Raw genomic sequence first — 22,373 nt, forward strand, 5'->3', positions numbered from 1 at the left:
TTCTGTTTGTAATGTCCTTTTGCTTATTGTCTATTGTGTTTTATGCTCAGTGTATTAAGTGCATGTGTACTAAAATTCTGAAATTAACCATTCACAATACCTCCATTCAACTGTAAGGGCAAGCTGGTTGTTGGTCACAATTTAAGGGCTGTGCCACTTTACTGTTATCGAGACTTTATAAATAGGTTGAATTGATATTCTACTTTTTAATATGGTATTTCAGTTTCACCTTTAATTAACTTGGAAGCTTTCAATCACAGAGTTGCAGTGTTTTGAAGCAAGTATCAGCTCAGCATAATTGCCTTGGCAAAAAATTTGTGATAACTTTTTAGTTGCACTGATTGATGGTTATCCAAGATAGGGTGGAAGAAGCAGTAATGTATTACAGGATAGCACATGTCATTTTCTGCATTTGAAGCAAATTAGAATTTGTACAGTACCTCATAATGTAGTAAATACCAAACAAGTTTGTAACAGTTGAGTGGGTTGGTGGACAAGTAGCAGATAGAATTCATAAGGGTATATTTGAACTGAAGCGTTTTGTCAGGAAGAGCGAGCAGAAAAAATGCAAGCTAATAGTACAACAGTGTAAAGAGAGTGGACAAGGGATAATGCTGATGGGGATGATTTTGGGGGTGAGGAAATGGGATTGGGTGAGTCACTATAGATGTAATAGACCGAAGGATCTTCATCCAATAGAATTTTTGAATGAAACTACTCAACTACTACTTATAAAGGGAGCATTACAAGTGAAAAGTCTAAACAGTGCTTCAGGTACAATTTTAGCTATCTAATTTGTCTTGAGCAACAATTGTATGAGATTACTGAATTTTCTGAAATAATATTGGAGTTTGAAATGCTGAAGGCTAATGCTCATGAAAACTAATGTTCGGGCAGTAAACTCTCAGTTGAATGTGTTGTTAGCCTCCCTTCACTCACTTCTGATCTAAATAAGTTTGCTTTGGTCTTGAGCCGTAGTGATTATGTAGTTCAGTTGTATGTAGAGGAAGATCATAGCTCAGAAAATCCAAGTCAAAATCAAGAAGGCAGAATGTTACTTACTTGGGATTAAATGTACATGAAATATTTTTAAACAATTTGTGTAACTTATGAAACTCCATAGTTATGTTAATTAATGGAGTGATTCCATTGCAAATCTTATTGTAGAATATTATAGTTTCATAATATACCAGACTGGGTCCCATTTGATTTGGAGGATTTACCACTGAAGTTAGTTTTATAAAAGTTAAACTTTTTATTAATAGCTTTTTGAGTCAAAAAGCACTGCAGCATTCAGACCCACAGCCCATTTAGTCTGTGCCTGTCTGGTCTTCTGCCTAGTCCCATCTGCCTGCACCTGGACTGTAGCCCACTGTGCTTCTCTCATCCACGTACCTATCCAGGCTTCATAACTGAACCTGTATCTACTACTTCTACTGGCAGCTCGTTCCACACTTGCACCACCTTAGATTCCCCCTCAGGTTCCACTTATATATTTTACCATTCACCCTGAACCTATTCTCATCCAACCAGAGGAGGGAAAGCCTGCATGTATTTATCCTATTATACCCATCATAATTTGTATTCCTCTGTAAGCACTCCATTCCTAACCTATTCAGCCTTGCACTATAACTCAGGTCCTCAAGTCCTGGCAACATCCTTGTACATTTTCTGTGCACTCTTCCAATCAAATTGACATCTTTCTTGTAGGTAGGTAACCAAAACGGCACACAATACTCCAAACTAGGTCTCACCAATGTTTTGTGCAACTTGTACATAACATCCTAACTCCTATACTCAGTACTTTGATTTATGAAGGCCATTATGCCAGAAGCTCTCTTTATGACGCTATCTACCTGTGATGCCACTTTAAAGGAATTATGGATCTGTATTCCGAGGTCCGTTTGTTCTACAACACACACCTCGGTCTCCTATCATTCACTGTGTAAGTCTTACCCTGGCAATATGTTGCACTTGTCTGCATTAACTTGCATCTGCCGTTTTTCAAACGGTCAGATCACTCTGTGTAAGCTTTAATACCTTTCCTTGCTGTTCACTATGCCCCAAGACTTGGTGTTATCTGCAGATTTGTTATTAGTTAACCACTTTATCATTTAAATGATTAATATAGATAATAAGTAACCCTGCACCAATCCCAGTGGTACACCACTCGTCACAGGCCTCCAATCACTTTCCACTATCACTTTCTGACTTCTCTTGCTAAGCCAATATCGAATCCTGTTGACTCCTTCACTTTGAATGCCAAGTGAATTAACCTTCTGGGCCAGTCTCCCGTGTGGGAGTTTGTTAAAAGCCTTACTAAAGTCCATGTAAAGGACATCCATCACCTTTTCTTTATCAACCTTCTTGGTAATCTTCTCATAGAACTATTAAGAATGGATAGCTGTGACCTTCCACACACAAGGCCGTGTTGACTGTTCCTAATGAGGCCCTGTCTATCCAAATACTTATGTCCTGTCACTTATAAATACCTTCCAAATTTTACCCATGACTGATATCAGGCTCATCAGCCTGTAATTTTCTGGCTTATTCTTAGAGCCTTACATAACCAATGGAACAACATTTACTATCCTGTGGTCCTACGGCAACCTGCCAAGGCCAGTGCAGTTTCTGAACTAGCCTCCCTAAAGGTTCACGGGGACACCTCATCCGGACTTGGAATATTCATCTACTCTAATTTGCCTCAAGACAGCAAACATCTCCTCTTCTGTAATCTGGATATGGTCCATGACCTCACTACTGTTTTGCCTCAGTTCTATTAACTCTGTGTTTGTCTCCCAAGTAAGGACAGATGCAAAAAATCCATTTACGATCTCCCCTATCTTTTTCGGCTCCATGCATAGATGACCACACTACTCTTCAAAAGAACCAATTTTGTCCCTTGCTATCCTTTTGTTCTTAATATAGCTATTGAAACCCGTGGGAATCTCTTTTACCTTGTCTGCCAGAACAACTTCATGCCTTCTTTTAGCCTGCCCGATTTTACTCAAGTATTCTTTTAGTTTTTTTTATACTCCTCATCGTCTTGTTTGATGCTGACTGTCTGATATACACCTCCTCCTTTCACTTTACCAGGATCTTACTATTCATGAACTCCCAAGGTTTCTAAAAGTTGTTATCTTTGCCTTTTATTCTAATGGAATATGCAGATTCTGTACTTGCAGTATTTCATATTACACAAATGACCTTAATTGCATATAATCTGGGGCAGGGGTTCCTGACCCTTTTTTTCTGCCATGGACCTATAGCATTAAGCAAGGGGTTTGTGGACCCAAGGTTGGGAGTCCCTGATCTAGAGCATGTGTTTAACTGCCTGGGCAAGGCAAGCAAGGTTAAATATTCTCCTCCTGTGCTGCATTTTATCTGATGATTCTCACAATGTTATTGGATTAGAATGTAAATCTTGTTCCCCATTTGTCTGGGTCCACACTGTAAATCTTCCCATGATTTCTAGCATCAGTAAATCTTGGCACCTTGTTGGGGTTCATTAGAAAAATACTTATATCAGTTAGTATTATAATAATTGCTTAAATTAGAAATGTTTACTTTTTATTCTAGTAAATGTTTACTGTTTGAGAAAAGTAGTGTTAGGCTCACAGATAAGCATTTTGGCATAATGATTCCTTGAGTTTAAAGAACTCTTGAGTAATTTTCCAAATTAGGGAAATTTTCAGCATAAGCTTTAAAAGGCCCTGAATAAATATTGAGTGGTATGTAGCACCTCTTAAATTTCCCGCCCTCCTGCCCACCCCTGCCCAATACGTGGAAGAGTTTGCCTCAAACAGTGTGGAAACAGGTCATCATCAATCCTGAGGCACTGCCAAAGAACTAAAGTTAGAAATGCTGTTGAATTGCACTTAAAAAAGCAAAGCAGTTGGACCCAGAATTGTTTGACTTGGGACACATTTAAATACATCTAAAAGTCAGTCTGCACATCCATGTTATTTTTGCCATTTCCCACACAATCTGTCAGTTCAAAATCCTAACCTTCTCTAAATAACATTTGGTAATGTGTAATAGAGCTGCACAATGTATATTATTAGTGACTCTTTTTTTTGAAAAATAAATTTAGGTAGGTAGGTTATAGGTTGTGTAGTTATATGGTGCTTTTCCTGATGTTTCCCACCTTGAAATACATCATCATATGCTGCCAGAATGTTGTATTTTGTGTCTGCCTTAGCCAATGAATACTGTACGATGGAGCATATGTTCCCACAAATGAGTTACTATGTTCAAAGATGGGGAAGTGGGATTAGTGTAGATGGGCAAAAAGGTCAGCATGTTTATGGTGGGCCAAAGGACCTTTCTCTGTGATGATAACTGGAAGAACATCAGCTGGTCATTCTTCTAAATGCAATTGAACATGTATTGACTATTTCCTACTCCATTGTGAATTTAGTGTTTTTCAGCTTATATTAATGGTAGGAATGAGTGTATATTCTTGTGATATCATTTGAATCTAACCAACATTTCATTCTTCTCTAAACTCTAGATTTCGTCGAGAATTTACGCTAGGTGTAGAACCTGACTGGACCATTACAAGGATACAGCATTTTAAACTGTTGGAGTAATCCTGCTGAAATATTACTGTAAGGATGTCACTATGTTCTTCACAAACAATAATACAGATTTATTTGATTGAGTTCCTTTTGAATAGAGGTTGTATTTAAATGTAAAATTAAAGCATATTGTTTTTCATCTCAAGTTAATGGCAACTCCTTGGCCAAGTTGGTGAATGTTTGAGACAACATGGAGAACATTCATGACTCCCACCATTTGAAAGACAGCTGTGATCTTTTAAAAAATTATTTTGAGTCAGTGTTCTCAGCAGACAGTTTTAATGTTTATTACATGCAGCAGCTTAGAGGAAGCTGCTACAGGTTTTCATTAGATAGATACAGCAAAATGGGATGAGTGTAGGTGTGGGGAGAACCAGAAAACATGGCGGGGGAAGAACATATAGAATTCATATAAAATCTTCAGAATTGTGAGTAAAATCTTTAAATTATGTTCCATTAACTTAACAATAGTAGTAGTATGAGATTACGAGAGAGTTGTATAGATTCAGTCTATCTGAGTTCATTCTCACATGATGTCTGGTATTTGCCTGGTCATCTCCAATTTTGTAGACTCTGACAACCCTTGCTCATCTGTCAATCACACATTATTTACTTGTGCACAAGAGGAACAGTTCAGCTCCTATCACTGAGCTGCTCCGAAGTTACAACTCAGAATTGCCAACTTTTACACAGATATGGATCCAATAGAAAATTTGTGCACTTCTGAATCCTATAATTTCCATATTTAAGTACCAGTTGTAATACACATTTCAGGTGTTAATATCCAATAAAACTACGGTCAGATTTAGCTAGGTGACTGTGCAATGTCTGTGCATTGCCTCTGTCAGCACATGATTTTGCTGTAGGTACCAACTTCTTGATTGTTGCTATGGTTTATTCCAGTACCTTTTTCAAGCATTGCCAGTCTCCATTGTGCTTTGCATGTGAAAAAGAACAGCTTTCTGATAATGATTCTGAACTTACCAGTGAATCACAATCAATCTTCCTTTGTTCTATATGTCATTTCTCGGAGATCTAAAATCAAGTCTGATAAGCTTGCTTTTTTTATAATTTTGATAAGAAAACTCAGTCGTGAGGTTCTTTCCTGAATTTCTAGTTTTTTGAACAACTCCCTTATCTTGTTTACCAGAACTGGACAGAGCAGTCTTAAGATGTGATGTGAACAGAATGCTGAGCAATCTGAACAATAGCTTTCTCTGGCTTTTATTCTATTACTTTGTCTTTCCAATTCAAAATCTTATTGTCATTTAACTGTTGTTCTAAATTAATTGCTTATATTTAGTTTTGGATCTGTTCAATTCCGGTTCCTTTCAAATATATCCATAAACATTTCAATAATTTCTGGGGAGTACATTTATTTTTCTTATGTGCAGTAACTTCCATCTGTCTATGCTAAATTCTGTCTCCTCATTTCAACTCAGTATTTTGTGTACATTCTTTTCTGTCTGACACAGCCATTTTCCCACAAAATTGGATTAACAGTGTAATTCAGGAATTGTGAACAAATATTCTCAATATTGCTTGTTTCGAAGGTTTAATTTCTGCATGTATTGGCAATAACTGACCTCAAACAGGTTTAATATGTTAAGATGTTTGATTTTTGTTTCCACCAATGCAGTCTTTCAACAGAGACCACTTGGTGGTAATCCGATAGGAGCCACATGCCTTTCCTTTCCAGCAAATGGAAAGTCGGTCAATGCATCCAAGTGTCATGCAGCTAAATTGCAGCCTTCACAGTCTGGAGTCTGCTGGATTGCAGTGCTGTTTTCACTGTAGTCTGTGCACTACCAGCTGAATAATTGGAGAACTTGTTTTCCTGGTACTTTTAATTGATATCAGATGTTCTGCCAATCTCAGTAGTGCCAGACTGTCTATTGATTCTAGTTTAAATATAACTCAAGGACATGTCTATAATATGCAGTATTAATCTTCAAAGGGACGTAATTTTATTGAAATACAATCTGATAAATTTTGGTACACAGTGTGCTCATCATAAACGTTCTGTAACATTTTGAATTAGTATTGCTTTTTGCATTGATATTGTAATAAACTAGGTCACATGACTAAGTTCTAATCCTTTACTTCAAGAATCACTTAATTGATTCTTAAATAAGTTTAGAATCATGATCTTGGCAATTCACTCGAGGTGTTGAACATTCTCCACAAAACTGGTACAGAATCATTTGCTGTTATTCACTATGTCACTATGTTAGAGGTGTTTACCAATTCCTGTTTACTGGTACAAAACCATTTGCTGTTAATCACAATGTCACTGACTATGTTAGAGCTATTTACAGTTTATGTTTGCTAGCCTAATTATTTAGTTCTTGTTGCATATGTGAGCAGAAACTGAGTAATTTTTCTACAAGAAATGGAGAAAAATTTGGAAGAATAAATTTCCGATTCACAATCTACTGCACCCTTTTAAGGAAGCTAAAAGTGAATAGTGGTACTGTGCACTGCTCTGTTCCCTTAATGACAATTAGAATTAAAAGTGTGCCATGCTGGGTACTCCAAAATATAGAGATAATTTATTTTGCTGACTGAACAGGAATAATACACTTGCACTTTAAAATTATTTGAAATAATTTTGCCTTAAGAATTATACACATAGCACACCCATTTTATGTTTACTATTAGTTGCTGATGCAATTTGATTCCCTTCTGTTAACTCTTGTTTCTTGTAATGTAAGGATTATAGTGAGGGATGACTATACTTATAGTGCAGCAACTCATTTGCAGAGATCCCATGAAACTCTAACCTCATTGCTTGCAGTGCAGTACGACTAGTAAACTTTGTAGTTTGAATACCGGGGTTTATTTTTGTACACAGTTAAAGATAACACATCATTTGCAAAAAAAATAGGGAAAATGTGATTTAAAATTTTAAAAGATTGTTTGAATGAGATAATTTGTTATCTTTCAACTCTCAGTGTATCTCCTGTTGGAACCAAGGATGTGTTGCCTTCAGTAACACTCCCCCCACCCCTGATTTCACAATTGGCAAATTTCTGTGTTGGATTAAATGATGTGCTTTTTTAATAAAGCTGTTTTTAGAGCAGGGTTTCCCATCCTGGGGTTTACACCACCCCCTCCCTTGGTTAATGGCATTAAAAAAAGGTTGTGACTCACTGTCTTCTGGTGGGTGGAAAAAATGTCACATGGGAGGGAAAAGATTAAGCTGCGCTCTCAGAGAAGATTATGGAATTGAAGGAACCCTGTTCAAAAGAAGATGGTTAGAACTGAACTGCCCATACCTTGCGGTTTGGCAAGAGGTGAACTTAGTATAACAGCTGAAGTGAGTTGATTTTAGGAAATGAAACATTTTCCTGGAATTTTTATAGCATTGAATTCTGATATTTTTCTGGTACTAGCTTCACTGTAATTGTATTACAATTACAGGACATGGTAAGATCACAAGAAGGCGTCACAAGGGCGTGGAAGGACTCCATTTTATATGTACTGAAAAAGCAGAATGCAAATCTCATTAATACATGGTTTTTTTCTGTAACTTTGGCAGTGTTTTCTAGGATTTTGAAAAGGTGAAAGTTAAATTTTTGTTCAAAATTATCATTAATGATGAAAATGTTTTTAATGAATAAAAAAGCTGTTTTTTCTGAGTATTTGCTGTGGAATGACACCAGATTAGAAAGTGATAATAAAGCCTGCATGATCTGTGCAACTTTGTCAATTGAAAGTGATATGGCTTTTGAATTTGTAAATGATGCTGAAGCTTGTTTGTTGATTTTAAAGGTCTTTAAAAGACTACTGTTTCTAACCTGCATGCCCTGCTGTTGCAAAACTAGCGAGACATCCTGGTTTCCTTGGCTGCGTAAGTCTAGGAAGGCAACCTCCAGCCCCACCAAACCTGTGAGATTGAGGCGCGCACAATTCCACCCCAAACCCCGGTTTGTGTGGATGCTGTGTCCTTTGCTACCCTGTTATAAACTAATGCCACAAAATAATAGACAGTACACTGCATATGATTAAAGGAACTATATTTATGAATCTTAACTAAAGAGTTAGTAAAGAATAACAAAAGAAAGGGGCCCATTCTAATTAAACTGTCAAATCTGCGCAAGTTGGAGTACATCTTGAATTTCTCTGTCACTCACGCACTGGGTCCTCAGCCAATGTGAAATCACATGCCACCTTCCAAACGTGGCTCGTAATCCATCTCGAGCACACGGGTCTCCCAAAGGATTGTATGCTGTGACCAGTTCTCCACAGCATCCTCTCTCTTCATCTCTTGAACAAAAACCCCAAGACCAACTTATTGTCTCTCACCAAGAAAACCTCCCACTAATTGGATGGCACACATTCCACATCATCCCTTCAACAGTAACCCAAACTGGCTGAAAGCAGAACAGACTGCTCTTACAGAACTGCTGAATAGAACACTTCCAGCATAAGAGTAAAGATATAAACCAGGGCGTTACACCGGTTTAAGCAGACCACATTGCCTTTTTTTAATCCTACAAAAATTAGGTTTATTTTCACTGCCTTATATGGTGTAAAATGTCTTGTTCAGTGCAAAGTCATACAATTACTACCGAAGAAAACGGAATAGTGCAAACCAAAAGAATTACAAGGCAATATTCCTAAACCATTCAGAAATCTGATCGTGGAGGTAAGAAGCTATTCCTAAATCATTCAGTGTGGCTCTGCAGGTTCCTCAGCCCGAAGACCACACTGAATGACTTATGGACAGCTTCTCAGCGGTAGTAAAGTGACGAGAGCATGTCTCAGTTTTGAATGATGAATGCTGCCTTCCTGATGCACCGTCTCTCAAAGATGTCCTCAACAGTGCGCAGGGTTGTGCCCACGATGAAGGCGGCCGAGTCTACACCCCCCCCACAGCTTGTGATCCTGTGCATCGGCGCTTCTATACTAGACTGTGATGCAGCCTGTCAGAATGCTCTCCACCAAACAGCTACGGAAAATTGCAAGAGTCACTGGCGACATGCCAATTTTCCTCACCTCGTGATGAAGCAGAGCTGCTGCAGTGCCATCTTCATGATTGCATCAGCACGTTTGGCCCAAGGATGGATTCTCCAAAATGTTGGCACGCAGGGACCCTTTCCACCACTGACCCCTCAATGAGGACAGGTGTATTCTCCTGACCTCCCTTTTCTGAAGTCCACAATCATTTTCTTGCCAACGCTGAGTGCAATGCTGTTGCGATACCAGGTAATGTGCTGAACTACCTCACTCCTGTGAACTTCCTCATCGCCATTTGAGATTCAGTCAACAACCGTGACGCTATCTGTCTGCGTTTGAGGTGTGCCTAGCCGCACAGTGATGAGTGCAGAGCAGTTGGCGAAGCTCTTATCTTAGAAGTGCCGTTGTGTTGATTCACAGTGAGGAAGAGATGTTAGCGCCTATTCATCTAACTGATCTGATGATCTTGAGGATCCAGTTATAGAGTCCTAGGATTAGAGTTTTGGTGATAATTACTGAGGGCAAGATGGTGTTTAGCACTGAGTTGTAATTCATAATCAGCAGCATAGCACATGGATTGCTATTGTCTGGAGGTCCCAAGGAGGGAGCGAGTTAGATTGTATCTGCTGTAGACCCATTGCGGTGGTAGACAAATTGTGCTGGGTACAGGTTCTTGCTTGGCTAGGAGTTAATTCAAGCCATAGCCAACCTCTCGAATCGCTTCATAAGGGTAGATGTGAATGCTATTGTTTATATTTGTTGATACAGCTCCTGGTTTTTTGGGCACCAGTATAATTGTTGTCCATTTGAAGCAGGTGAGAACCTTCTACTGGAACAGTAGGAAGTGAGAGACATCATTGAACACTCCAGCCAGTTGGTCAGCACAGTTTCATCCATGACTTCTGGTTTGGGAAAACTCAATATGTTCTTAAAGGTGCACTTATCTGTGTAGGTTTTGATGAAGTTGGTGAGAGCCATGGTGTATTCAATTATATTCAAAGATGCACCCTGAATGCTGTCCGGTCCACTGTCTCAAAGCAGTCCTATAAACACTCCTCTGCCTCCCTTGACCATACCATCTTCACCACTGGTCCTGTGATCTTCAGTCTCTATCTACGCACTGGAAGTAAAGCTACAGCCGATGTACGGGTGTGACATGGCACGGTCAGTGTTCTTGACGGTAGTGTAACAGTGATCGAGTGTGCTGGCCCCTCTGGTTCCGCAGATGACATGTTGGTGATGGTTGGTTCGAGACTTCAAGCTGGTCTGGTTGAAGTCCTCACAATGATCAGGAGGCATCAGAGTGCACTGTTTTGAGACTGCTTCTGAAGCTGTTCTGCTGCTCCAGTGCCAGACTGACGTTTGCCAGGAGGGGAATGTACACCTCCAGCAGGCTGACAGCAGAAAACTCCCTTGGCAGATAGAGCGGATGTTCCAGGTCAGAGAAAGAGAACTCGGAACCACCACATCTGTGCACCCAGATAAGTTAATCATCAAGCAAACACTGCTGCTTCTGCCTTTTATTTGATGCCACTGTTTGGTCCATATGCTCAAAGGTGAAGCCCATGCATTGCATTACTTTGTCCTATAAACAAATTGATGGCTTCAATAGAGATCAATGGATTTAACCTGACAGCAATTGTGGAGAAGACAAAAGTTAAGAATCACAAAAAAAGAAGGAACACAGAAAGGGAAAGTTATTGGGGGGGGGGTTAGGGGTTTCAGGTGTAGTAAGAAGGTTTACTGGGTGGTTAGTCTGGATGATAAAGACAGGAATGCAGTAATAATAAATATCCTGGCCTAAAAGAATACAAAGTAAATCAGCATGTTGAAGATAATTAGGACAAAAAAGAAGGGCTGGAGTGATTACGGTATATTTATAGGGATGGGGAATAAAGTAATGAACAACTTTCATGTAAAGATCTTTGTATTCAGATAGTGAAAAAGACTGCAGATACTTGAAATTGAAAATTAAAATAGAAAATGTTGAAAGAGCAGGTTAGGCTGCATCTGTGAGAAGAAAAAAAAGAGGTCACATTTCCTTTCATCAGTACTCTGAAGGAGACAGAAGCTCACTTGAGTGCAGGAGGGAGGGAAAGGGGTATGTCTTTGGGCTAAACCTGGGGTGACCAAGGAATACCTAAACATGGCTATCTGGTCAATGAGTAAGAGCAGTTGGAGACTAAAAACATTAAGAAAAAAAAATCAACCAAATTGTATAGGAATTACCCAGCAGGAGAAACCAAACGAATTTGGTGATGGCTTTGCAGATCACCTGCACAATGGGTGAACCTGAGCTACCTGTTGCCTGTCACTTTAATCTTCCATCCCAGTCCCACTCTGACCTACTGGTCTGCGGTCTACTATATTGCCACAGTGAGGCCCAATTCCAATTTGAGGAACAGCACCTTCTGTCTGGCACATTGCTGCCTTCTGGACTTATTGAGTTCTGCTGATATGAGTTATCCATCTGTGATATTAGATCAGCCTGTTTGTCATATCTTTTCGCCCTCTGGAAGTAGAGGACATGCCCAGGCTGATGAACTGGGCTTGTGTTTCTGCGCTGCATCTTGCAACTTCCATAATCTTGTGTATGTCTCTTACTCTGACTGCTCCCTGACCAGATACCCCATTGTCACCCTGGTTTTACTCTTCCAGAAACATCCCACCCTCTCTGCAGCTTAACAAGCCTTTTTAAAAAAAAAAAAAATGTTTTTCTTCTCATTTCTGATGAAGGGTCTTCAACCTGAAATGTTTCCTTTCCCACAGATGAGGCCTGGCCTACTCAGTATATACAGCATTTTCTGTTTCTATTTTAGTATTCCACTCGACTGGGTGAATTAAATTGGCAAACACAGGAACTGGCTTCGTTTTGAAGAATGCTACTGATGCACCATCAATAACTCTCTCGGAGACATAAAGGCGAAATATCGGCTTTTATTGACTGGAAGAAGGAACAAGCAGTGGTTGACCACCATACTACATCCTGGAGACTGGGAGGCCGGGCTCAGGCCTCAATCGCCTTTATACAGGGGTCTGTGGGAGGAGCCACAGGAGCAATCAGCAGAGGACGTGTCCAGACAGGTATATGTAGTTCACCACAGCTACCTCATGGAATTAACTCAGGAGCATCTTGTTCAATGAGATTAGGTTAATTCATAAACTTACAATAAAGATTTTCTTGGAGAAAAGTGATCATAAAATAATGTTTGTATGCAGTTCAAAATAGATGTATTGTGGTGACCCACTTTCCAGCGCATTCGAACCGGCTCACAAAATGGGAGCCTTGAACTTAACACAAATTATGTTGATATAGCAGATACATTAACCAAGATAGATTGGGAAATTTGAGTTTTGCTGCAAAAATATCAAAATTCTCAATATGTACTGTCTATCAAAGGAGGTGGGGAAGTAGAGCACCAGTCAATCAAACATAGCGAAAGGAAGGTAAGGAGAAAATAAAATTGTCAGGAAGAGAGGTATATGAAAGATAACACAAGTAAAAACAAATGGGAGAGGGAATAAATTATTCGAGTATAAAACAAATATTGAAGCAAATTCTAGGTTTATGCAAAGAAAAGTAGGAATATAGGGAAAATAAACATGGGTTCTATTGACACTGATAGAAATAAATAAAATGGGAATTAATGGATGTCACATTAAATATTTGCTTCTGTCTTTACAGCAGTGATTGTAGCGGAAATTAAGAAGTAAAAGTCTATTGAGAAATCTTTGCCTTTAAGAATAACAGAGAAGTTCAATCCTTTTGACCCAAAAGCTTGGAATTTGAGATGCCAGACATTGCAGGATTCCCTTCAGTTAGGTTTATAGCAAATAGCTTATTGGGATTTAATGAAGAAGGGAAAGTGAGCAAAGGATGAGTTAGGCTGTTGCAAAATGCTTGTAAGTTGTGGTCCTTGGGCCCTTGGAAAATTATAATGTGATTATACATAGTATATGTTTTATTTAGGGAAGTCTTGTTGGTCAGAATTTGTCTAACACATTTCAGGTGCAGCAAACAGGGTGGAGAAGACAGAATACATGGATACAAATTTTCCAAGTCATTGATACAGTACCACAAAATGACTTCACAAGGCTGATGGAATTAGAAGCAATATTAGCATAGATAAGGGATTGGTAAAAGGACAGAAGATGCAAAAGGAATAAGAATCATTACATATTGGCAGCTTGTTAATAGTGATATGACACAGAGATCAATGATCAGTCAACTTGTATCAACAGAAAAAGACAGTTACATCTTAAATTTGCTGATTGTACAAAGCTGCAAAGAAAGCTGAGTTGGGAGAGACAGTTAATGCAAATGGGAAAGAAGGTGGCAGATGAAAACTCAGAGTTCATATGCCTCCAACAATATAGATGAATAATGAGAAACTAGTAAACGTTGGTGCACAGGACTTGGAATGCTAGTTCATACACCACAAATGAAATATAGCAAAGAATTAGAAAGATAAATAATATGTTGACTTTTATTGTAAGGGAACTGGGGTATAAATTAAGCAGTTCTTGCAGAGATTACAGAGAGCTTTGATGAAATCACATTTAGTATTTTGTGCAGTTTTGGTCTCTTCTGGTGAATGATCTGCATGTTCATACTGGGATGAGGGAGTGATGTTTGCAGGAAAGGTTGAGTAAAATGGGAGTTTAAAAGAATAGGAGGGACCTGATGTAGCAACAGAAAATTCTTATGAAGAATTTTCGGGGTATTATTTCTGTCCGTGCACAGAATGGACAATCTTCCCTGGTCCCACAACGCCACCTTGTTGGTCAACAAAGCGCAGCAGCATCTCCACTTCCTGTGGAGATTGAGTTGAGTGATTTTTTTTACAGGAGCACCACCGAGAGTGTCCTGATCTGTTGCATCACCATCTGATACAGGAATTGCAAGGCATCTGGCTGCAAGACCCTAAGAAGGATTGCAAGGACTGCTGCAAGGAGTCTCTCTTCCACCCATTAAGGATATTTATCGGGAATGCTGCATACATAGGACCCTTAGCATTGTCCATGTTGCCTCCCATCCGTCCAACAATATCTCTGACCTTATACTGTCAGGCAGGAGGTACCACAGCATAAAGACAGGAGCTGTTAAGATAGGAAACAGCTTATTCTCCCAGGTTGTAAGACTACCATTCAGGTCTCATCATGCTTGAGGTGCCAGTGGTATTATACTGTTTACTTTTTAACTTGTGTCATAAATGCACTTTATTATCTGTTAATTTATTTGTGGTAATATTACTTTGTGTTGTGTGTGTGAGCTATATGTACTGTGTTGAGCACCTTGGTCTGGAGGAATGCTGTTCCGTTTGGTGATATACATGTGTACAGTTGAATGACAATAAACTGAACTTGAACTTGAGGGTAGATGCTGAAAGGCTGTTTCTTTTAGCTGGAGAGTCATGAATTAGGAGCATACTCTCAGGATAAGAAATCTGACTTTTTGAATTGAGATTAGATTAAAAATTTTGTGCAGAGTTATGAATCCCTGAGATCAGCTGTGTCCAAAGACAGTGCAGCATTGAGTATATTCAAGGCTGAGATCAAGAGATTTGTCAATACTAAGTGAATAGGTGGGAAAGTGGTTGAGGCGTAGGATTAATCATGAATAATGAATGACAGAGCAAGCTTGAAAGCTGTATGGTCATTTCCATTTCTTATGTTCTTATGAAGCTATCTTCTCCTTCAGCAACAACATTGATCACTCCGCTTTTTGCACAGGTGGGCATGTCACAAATTTATTCTAATATCTCTTAAATGGCTGTATCTTGTCTTAAAGCTGATGTGTTAGAACAGCACCCATGAAATGGCAAATGCATTTGGTATTCCAACCAGTTTATCCAAAAAAGAAATCCCAGGTCTCCTTTGAGACTATGGAAAGACAAAGATTCATATTTTAAATAAATAACTAATATCAAATTCCATTCAATCAGCTATCACTTCCAGCTTAGTTGCATGAAAACTGTTAACCATTTTGCCCAGGATTGTTTATTGGATGAAACTATTTCCAGGCCTCCAGCTCTATGGTTAAGGAACGAGAATGACCAGCAATAAAACATAAATTCAGGAAGGAAATAAAACTCTGCAGGGGTTACATGTTGGACACAAGTTCAGAGAGTCAGTGTAACAACAGTCCATGCCCACCAATCCACATAAAATGAAAGGAAATAAAAACAATCTCTTAAAAAAAAAACAGTCCTAGACCTAGGCGTGGATTGTTGTTATGTCACACTGGTTCTCTGAACTTGTGTCCAACATGTAACCTCTGCAGTTTTATTTTCCTCCTGAACTCAATTCATGTTTTACTGCTAGTCATTCTCACTCAATATAAAAAGATAAACACATGGATAGAACTTCATTTATTGTGCACTTCACTCCTCTTCACAAAACCCTTGCCTGTTCAGAGAAAACTGCATCTTTGATATTTTTAGAATATCTTACCACTTAATTACATTTCTAAAAATATTTACTTGGAAATTCATAGTTTCATAGAGATAGGCGTGGAAATGGCCTTTTGGTCAGCGAGCCCACACCTACTATTAAGCACCTATTAGTTCTGCTCACATTTCTATTCTCCTCATTTTTGCTTTAATTCCCTCTCCAGATTTTACCTCTCACCTAAACAGTGGGGGTAATTCACATTGGCCATTTAACTTAGCAAGCTGCATGTCCTTGAGAAAACTGAAGGACAAAGAAACTCTACACAACATGAAAAGTCAGAACTGAACCCAGATTGCTGGGGCTAAAAGAGTCAGCACCTGCAACATTTTGCCATTCCTAAACTTCCCCTGAAGTTGTGGATTCTACTCCAAGTGAGCCAGTTACAACTAACATGAGGCTGTCACAATTGTTCCCTAATCTCAAGACATTGGAATTTTAAGTGTGAAGAAATTGATTAAAACTCCTAGAACTTCTCGTGATATTCACGATAAACAATTTCAACAGTTACTTGCATTGTGGATGGAAATTCGTAATCTAAACTTTCCATCAAGAAATGTTTGTATTTATTGATGATTGCTGGTCTTGTCCAACTCTAACTTGATGAGCTCTTGGCAACATATTGCCACAAGAGGGCGTCTGTGACTGAAACAAGGCACCCACATTTAGCCACGATTAAGCTATGTTGTGAGCTACGATATTATCTTTTACATGTACATGGGATGTGGCTCATCTAACTCTTTCCTTGGAACCTCTGTGTGGTGAAGAAACTTTCACGTTGCTGTACGTGTTGAGTTTGAATATCTTTACCTACTAATGGTAAATGAATAATGATAAATCGAAAGGTTACAAAGGTGTGTTTTGTGAAGTGGAATATTTCCAGTGATGTTCTCATGCTCTAAGTAGAAGAAGTTCTCGAGATGATCCTGCCTATACATTGTAATGGCTAGTTTCACCTGCAGATCCAAAATCTAAATAAGATAATTTTCATTAGACGGATCTTAGCTTTTGATGAATCATGATGGGAGTATATGCATGAAGTATCTCGACCGCATTAATCCTGAGAGTAAAGAAAGACTTCTTTCATCCATTCATTAATTGTCTTTTCAACTGGTTAACTGATAAAATCTAGCACTTAGTCAAGCATTAGCTGCACCTGTTTTTTTTTCAAATCTCAATCACTAGTTTTCTGTGACTGGTGAAATGGAGTAAAAGATTGTTGAACGTGCAGCTTAAACGTCAGTGATAGATCTCACGTTCATGGCTCTAGTAAGTTTGAATAGTTGCAGGCAGTGGAAAGGATAAAGCATTGCTTGAATTTGTGGTGAACAGGAAATGATTCACATTATGGGAGGAGAACACAGATGTTTGCATTTGGACTTCGGAAATGCTTAATTTGGATGCTTTGGTGGAAGTTGTGTTGGCTCTAGAGATGGAGGTTTCTCCAAGGTAATGAAAGCAAAACAGTTTTGAACTCTGTTCTGATCAATTACTTCCATTAGAGTTATCAGCAGGAAGCATTTTGCCTTTTTGGCATTATTATCCTGCACTTCCTAGCAGAATTAGAAACTCTGGGAAATTAGTTTGTTTTTATATCTGAGGCTTAAGGCATGCAAGCTTAGCCATAGAATCTCTGTATGACTGCTGTGATACTGTTGGTAATATGGATCAGACATAACTTGGCTGTATTGTAGAATCTCTTGGCATCAGGGAGCATTTGAATACAGACTGTAGAGAAGCCAGGTGGTAACCTGGTAGAAGGTACAGAGTGGGACCTGGTTAATAATGGTATTGGGTTCTGCGACTGTGCATGGTGGAAGGAGTTCTGTAACGAGGAATGTTATTGGAACAGTTGCTGTAGGCAAATGGGAAGTAAATGCTCCTATAGTTATGACAGCAGGGAAAGCTGTCACCAGGGATGCATTAAGACAACAATTAAGGCAGCCAAAGGAATAGATGTGGCCATTCTAGGAGGCCCAAATGGGGAAAAGCAATAGATTTTACTGAGAAAATGTTTCTCAGTAATTGCACACATGGGAACTCTATGACTGCCCTCCATCTGTGTCCTAGATTTAATAATGTTTTGAATCTCCGATTCTAGTTTGATTCATTCGTCTTCATTTGTTTTTGCAAGTGGCTTCTTTTGGCTTCCATGTCTACATTCTAATTCTTCATTGGTTGTTTACTTTTGCTTTCCGGGTTTCAAATTTTTATATTTATCACTTGGAGTTCAAATATGTTCATTACAAAACATATTTGTAAAGAAATATGTTTAGTCAACCAATTGACTAAACCAATTTAATCAATGTGTGGTGCCAATGTAGAGTGGTTGGCATCTGTCTGTCTTGAAGGACTGTTATCACCATCACAAGCCTGGGCAGAAGGTACGTTGATCCTGAGATGCCCAATCAAGATCCCCCTCTCGGCCTCACCAGTGTAGTCCAAGGAAAGCTTGACACCAGCTTGGCTGTAGGAGCTGCTGGAAGGGTGTTCAATGATGTGCAGCCACCTTAGGGGCTCCAACATGGATTTGTTGTCTAGGTTTACACCTGTAGCCTTTGTCTCTTCCGAAGCTGCCCACAAGGCAGTAGGGCTATTTATCCCTAGCTGGGGATCTGGTTCCCGAGCACCAGGGCATGTCCATGTGCCAGTGAGCCTGTGTTCTACAAGTGCAAGGGCCAGACCTTCTCCCCATCCTCGCTAGTTCAGCCTGAGTCTGAATGGAGTTCAGTCTCCATATGAGGAGGCACTACATGAGGCTTGCTTGGAGATGCTATGTACTGGCAGGGACAGACTTACACATTCAGTTCTTCTTTTCTCAAGGCTGCTAGCCAGCGATGGAAGCTGAAAGTGAGAATGACAAGCAATACCCACTACACTACCACGCTAGATGCATCAGAACAATCATTTTGAGACCAGGTGCAATTGTAGCCATATAGAAATGTAACACCAAGGTGTTAAATAGGATATGTGTGTTAATCGCAATGTTGATAAGATTATTGATAGCTATATTTCATACTGGAGTGGGGAGGTCGGGCAAATCATTAGCAGATTGAATCAATGAAGCAGTATCCATACCAGTAGAGATCAACAGAACAATTATCTTGCCCTTCAGAAGCACTTTTTAATTATGGAGGTAGATATACTAATTGGTTATGATTTAAGGCCATTAACCTGAAATATTAATTCTGCTTCCTCTTTTTCTAAGTGCTGTCCAAGCTGCTGAGTATTTGCAACAGTTTCACTCTTCATTAAGGATTTCCAGCAGCACTTTGCTTTGTATTATTGCTCTATAAGTTCAAATGATGTAGGTATATTTTCTGTTACAGTGTATTTCGTAACTCGTTTTAGGAAGAGACATTGAGCTTAAATTAGTAAGTTCTCAGGCCCTAATTTTAATCAAAGTCATGTTGAACATTCTTTTTCTTTCTTGCTGTTGTGAAGTTTCAGACGGATACTTGCAATTTGAATAGTTGGAAAAATTCACATTGGCATTGCAGATGCTTGTGAGTTTTTGTAAATTGCCAGAATTGTTGAGCTCTTTTATAGAGAAACTGAAGTTTGCAGTTCTCTCACCCTTCTCCCCTCCAAGGCCTCTCCGTACCCTCATCCACACCTCTCCTGAACACGTCTCTTGCATTTTATTGAAGATTTCCAACTTCATCTGGACTAAGCACTGAATCCAGAGAGCTGTTTGAATGTAAAGGCAACATGGTTGAACCTGATCTTGCATTGTTCCTGGTTTTCTAGATAGGCTGTTGCATGACAAAGGCTAGTTATTGTTTGGTGAGTTGACATCATTGCAGAAGTGAGGTAGACAAAATGAAAAAAAAGAGACAAATTGGAAATATTTTTAAACATTTTAAATAAAAATGTTTAAAAAATTATATATGTTATACTCTGTGCTTTTTGCAGTGTAGGAATTACCATTGAAATGATGCCACTGTGGTCATATTAAAAAAATGACCAATTGAAATGTTTCAACAATGTCAAGGAATTATTAGTCAAACTGCTTTCTCTTCAGACAAGGTGATGTTTTGGTCTCCACCTGAGTGTACAGATGAAATGGTGCCTTGGATTAACAACCTTTTGACAAAACATTGACCCTTCAGGCTGGTAATGAAATGTCAGTCACAAAAGAAGCAAGCTATGCTACATCAGAGATCTATGCACATAACAGGCTATTGATTAACTAATATGGTGCTTTACCCTATAGATGCTTCCTGGCCTGCTGTGTTCCACCAGCATTTTGTGTGTGTTGGTGCTTTACCATATGACTTAACAGTAAATTGGGAACTACTCCAAGAAATCTGACAACTCAACGTTTATGACTTCTAGCAGCAAACTGTTTGACTGGAAGTATAATGGGGTATGTGTGTTCCCAGTATTTATTAATCTTGCATTTAGTTTTAGGGGTGATATATGAAAATGAAGGAAATTTTGCTTAGCATGAGCACTTTCAAAAATTCTTATGTTTCTTCCTCCATATAGGACATTGTTTTATAGGAGAAAGTGTTTGAATATAATTTGAAAATAATTCCCTAATACCAAAGTGGGGATTCAGGTGCAATCTTAATGTAACCTTAGCTAAATTGATCAGTATAAAAGTAAGTTCTGAGTAAGATTCTTACTTCAGGCATGTCAAGATAAGGGATGAAGTTTAGTCTGCATCAGTAGTTTAATTTCATCATCAAGGATCCTCACCACCCAGGCCATGCTCTTTTCTCACTGCTGCAATCAAGTTGAAGTTACAAGTTCCTCAGGACTCACCACCACCAGGTTCGAGAACAGTTACTACCCCTCAACCATCAGGATCATGAATAAATGGGGATAACTACACTCAGTCTGGTGTTCCCACAACAAATGGTCTCACTTTATCTTGTTATTTCATGCTCTGATTATTTATTGCTATTTGCATTTGCAGTTTTTTGTTCATTGATCCTGTATACGGTTACTGTTCTATAGATTTACTAAGTATATCCATATGGAAAAGAATCTCAGCATTGTATGTGGTGACATGTATGTACTCTGATAATAAATTTCACTTTGAACTTAATTTCAATGTCACAATCTGATAAACATCTTTTAATGTCTATGTTGGGCATAAGGGGCTAATAATTAACTTTTAAGTGTGAAGCATCAGTCAAGGCAATTGTCTTTACGTGTGCTGATTAGAGCCTGTACAAAATTTAGATTTTCTGTAAGAAATCAGCAAGAAGTTGATCATCATTTCTGTGTAATGATATGTTCAAGGTATATTTATTATCGAAGTATGTTTCTATTTCTGGATTCAACAGTGGCTAGATGGGAGATGCCAGAGAGTAGTGGTGGATAATTGTTTATCGGGATGGAGGCCGGTGACTAGCGGGGTGCCTCAGGGATCTGTTTTGGGCCCAATGTTGTTTGTAATATACATAAATGAGCTGGATGATGGGGTGGTAAATTGGATTAGTAAGTATGCCGATGATACTAAGGTAGGAGGTGTTGTGGATAATGAGGTGGATTTTCAAAGCTTGCAGGGAGATTTATGCCGGTTAGAAGAATGGGCTGAACGTTGGCAGATGGAGTTTAATGCTGAGAAGTGTGAGGTTCTACATTTTGGCAGGAATAATCCAAATAGAACATACAGAGTAAATGGTAGGGCATTGAGGAATGCAGAGGAACAGAGAGATCTAGGAATAACTGTGCATAGTTCCCTGAAAGTGGAGTCTCATGTAGATAGGGTGGTGAAGAGGGCTTTTGGAACGCTGGCCTTTATAAATCAAAGCATTGAGTACAGAAGTTGGAATGTAATGCTAAAGTTGTACAAGGCATTGGTAAGGCCAAATTTGGAATATTGTGTGCAGTTCTGGTCACCGAATTATAGGAAAGATATCAATAAAATGATAGTGCAGAGACAATTTACTAGGATGTTACTTGGGTTTCAGCAATTAAGTTACAGAGAAAGGTTGAACAAGTTAGGTCTCTATTCATTGGAGCGTAGAAGGTTGAGAGGGGATTTGATCGAGGTATTTAAAATTTTGAGAGGGATAGATAGAGTTGATGTGAACAGGCTGTTTCCATTGAGAGTAGGGGAGATTCGAACTAGAGGACATGATTTGAGAGTTAGGGGGCAGAAGTTTAAGGGAAACACGAGGGGGTATTTCTTTACTCAAAGAGTGATAGCTGTGTGGAATGAGCTTCCTGTAGAAGTAGTAGAGGCCAGTTCAGTTGTGTCATTTAAGGTAAAATTGGATAGGTATATGGACAGGAAAGGAGTGGAGGGTTATGGGCTGAGTGCGGGTAGGTGGGACTAGGTGAGATTAAGGGTTCGGCACGGACTAGGAGGGCCAAGATGGCCTGTTTCCGTGCTGTGATTGGTATGTGGTTATATGGTTCTAC

The 22,373-nt window shown here is 39.1% G+C and overlaps 1 protein-coding gene across 2 annotated transcripts in view; it reads left to right on the plus strand.

Moving 5' to 3' along the window:
- Positions 1-21,048, plus strand: part of maip1 (matrix AAA peptidase interacting protein 1) — a 34,208-nt gene extending 13,160 nt beyond the window's left edge. The window contains exons 5-7 of one of the 2 annotated variants that reach the window (XR_009511634.1): positions 4,514-4,610; positions 12,362-12,626; positions 14,391-21,048. Coding sequence is in view for 1 of the 2 variants with exons in the window: in XM_059966989.1 (XP_059822972.1) it covers positions 4,514-4,592 (79 nt within the window). In the remaining variant the exon portion in view is untranslated. Of the gene's footprint in view, positions 1-4,513; positions 4,611-12,361 lie in introns of both variants that reach the window. The other variant, XM_059966989.1, reaches the window with a different exon arrangement.
- The last annotated feature ends 1,325 nt before the right edge of the window (positions 21,049-22,373 follow it).

The sequence above is a fragment of the Hypanus sabinus genome, chromosome 4 (assembly GCF_030144855.1).
Source record: "Hypanus sabinus isolate sHypSab1 chromosome 4, sHypSab1.hap1, whole genome shotgun sequence".
Taxonomy (NCBI): Eukaryota; Metazoa; Chordata; class Chondrichthyes; order Myliobatiformes; family Dasyatidae; genus Hypanus; species Hypanus sabinus.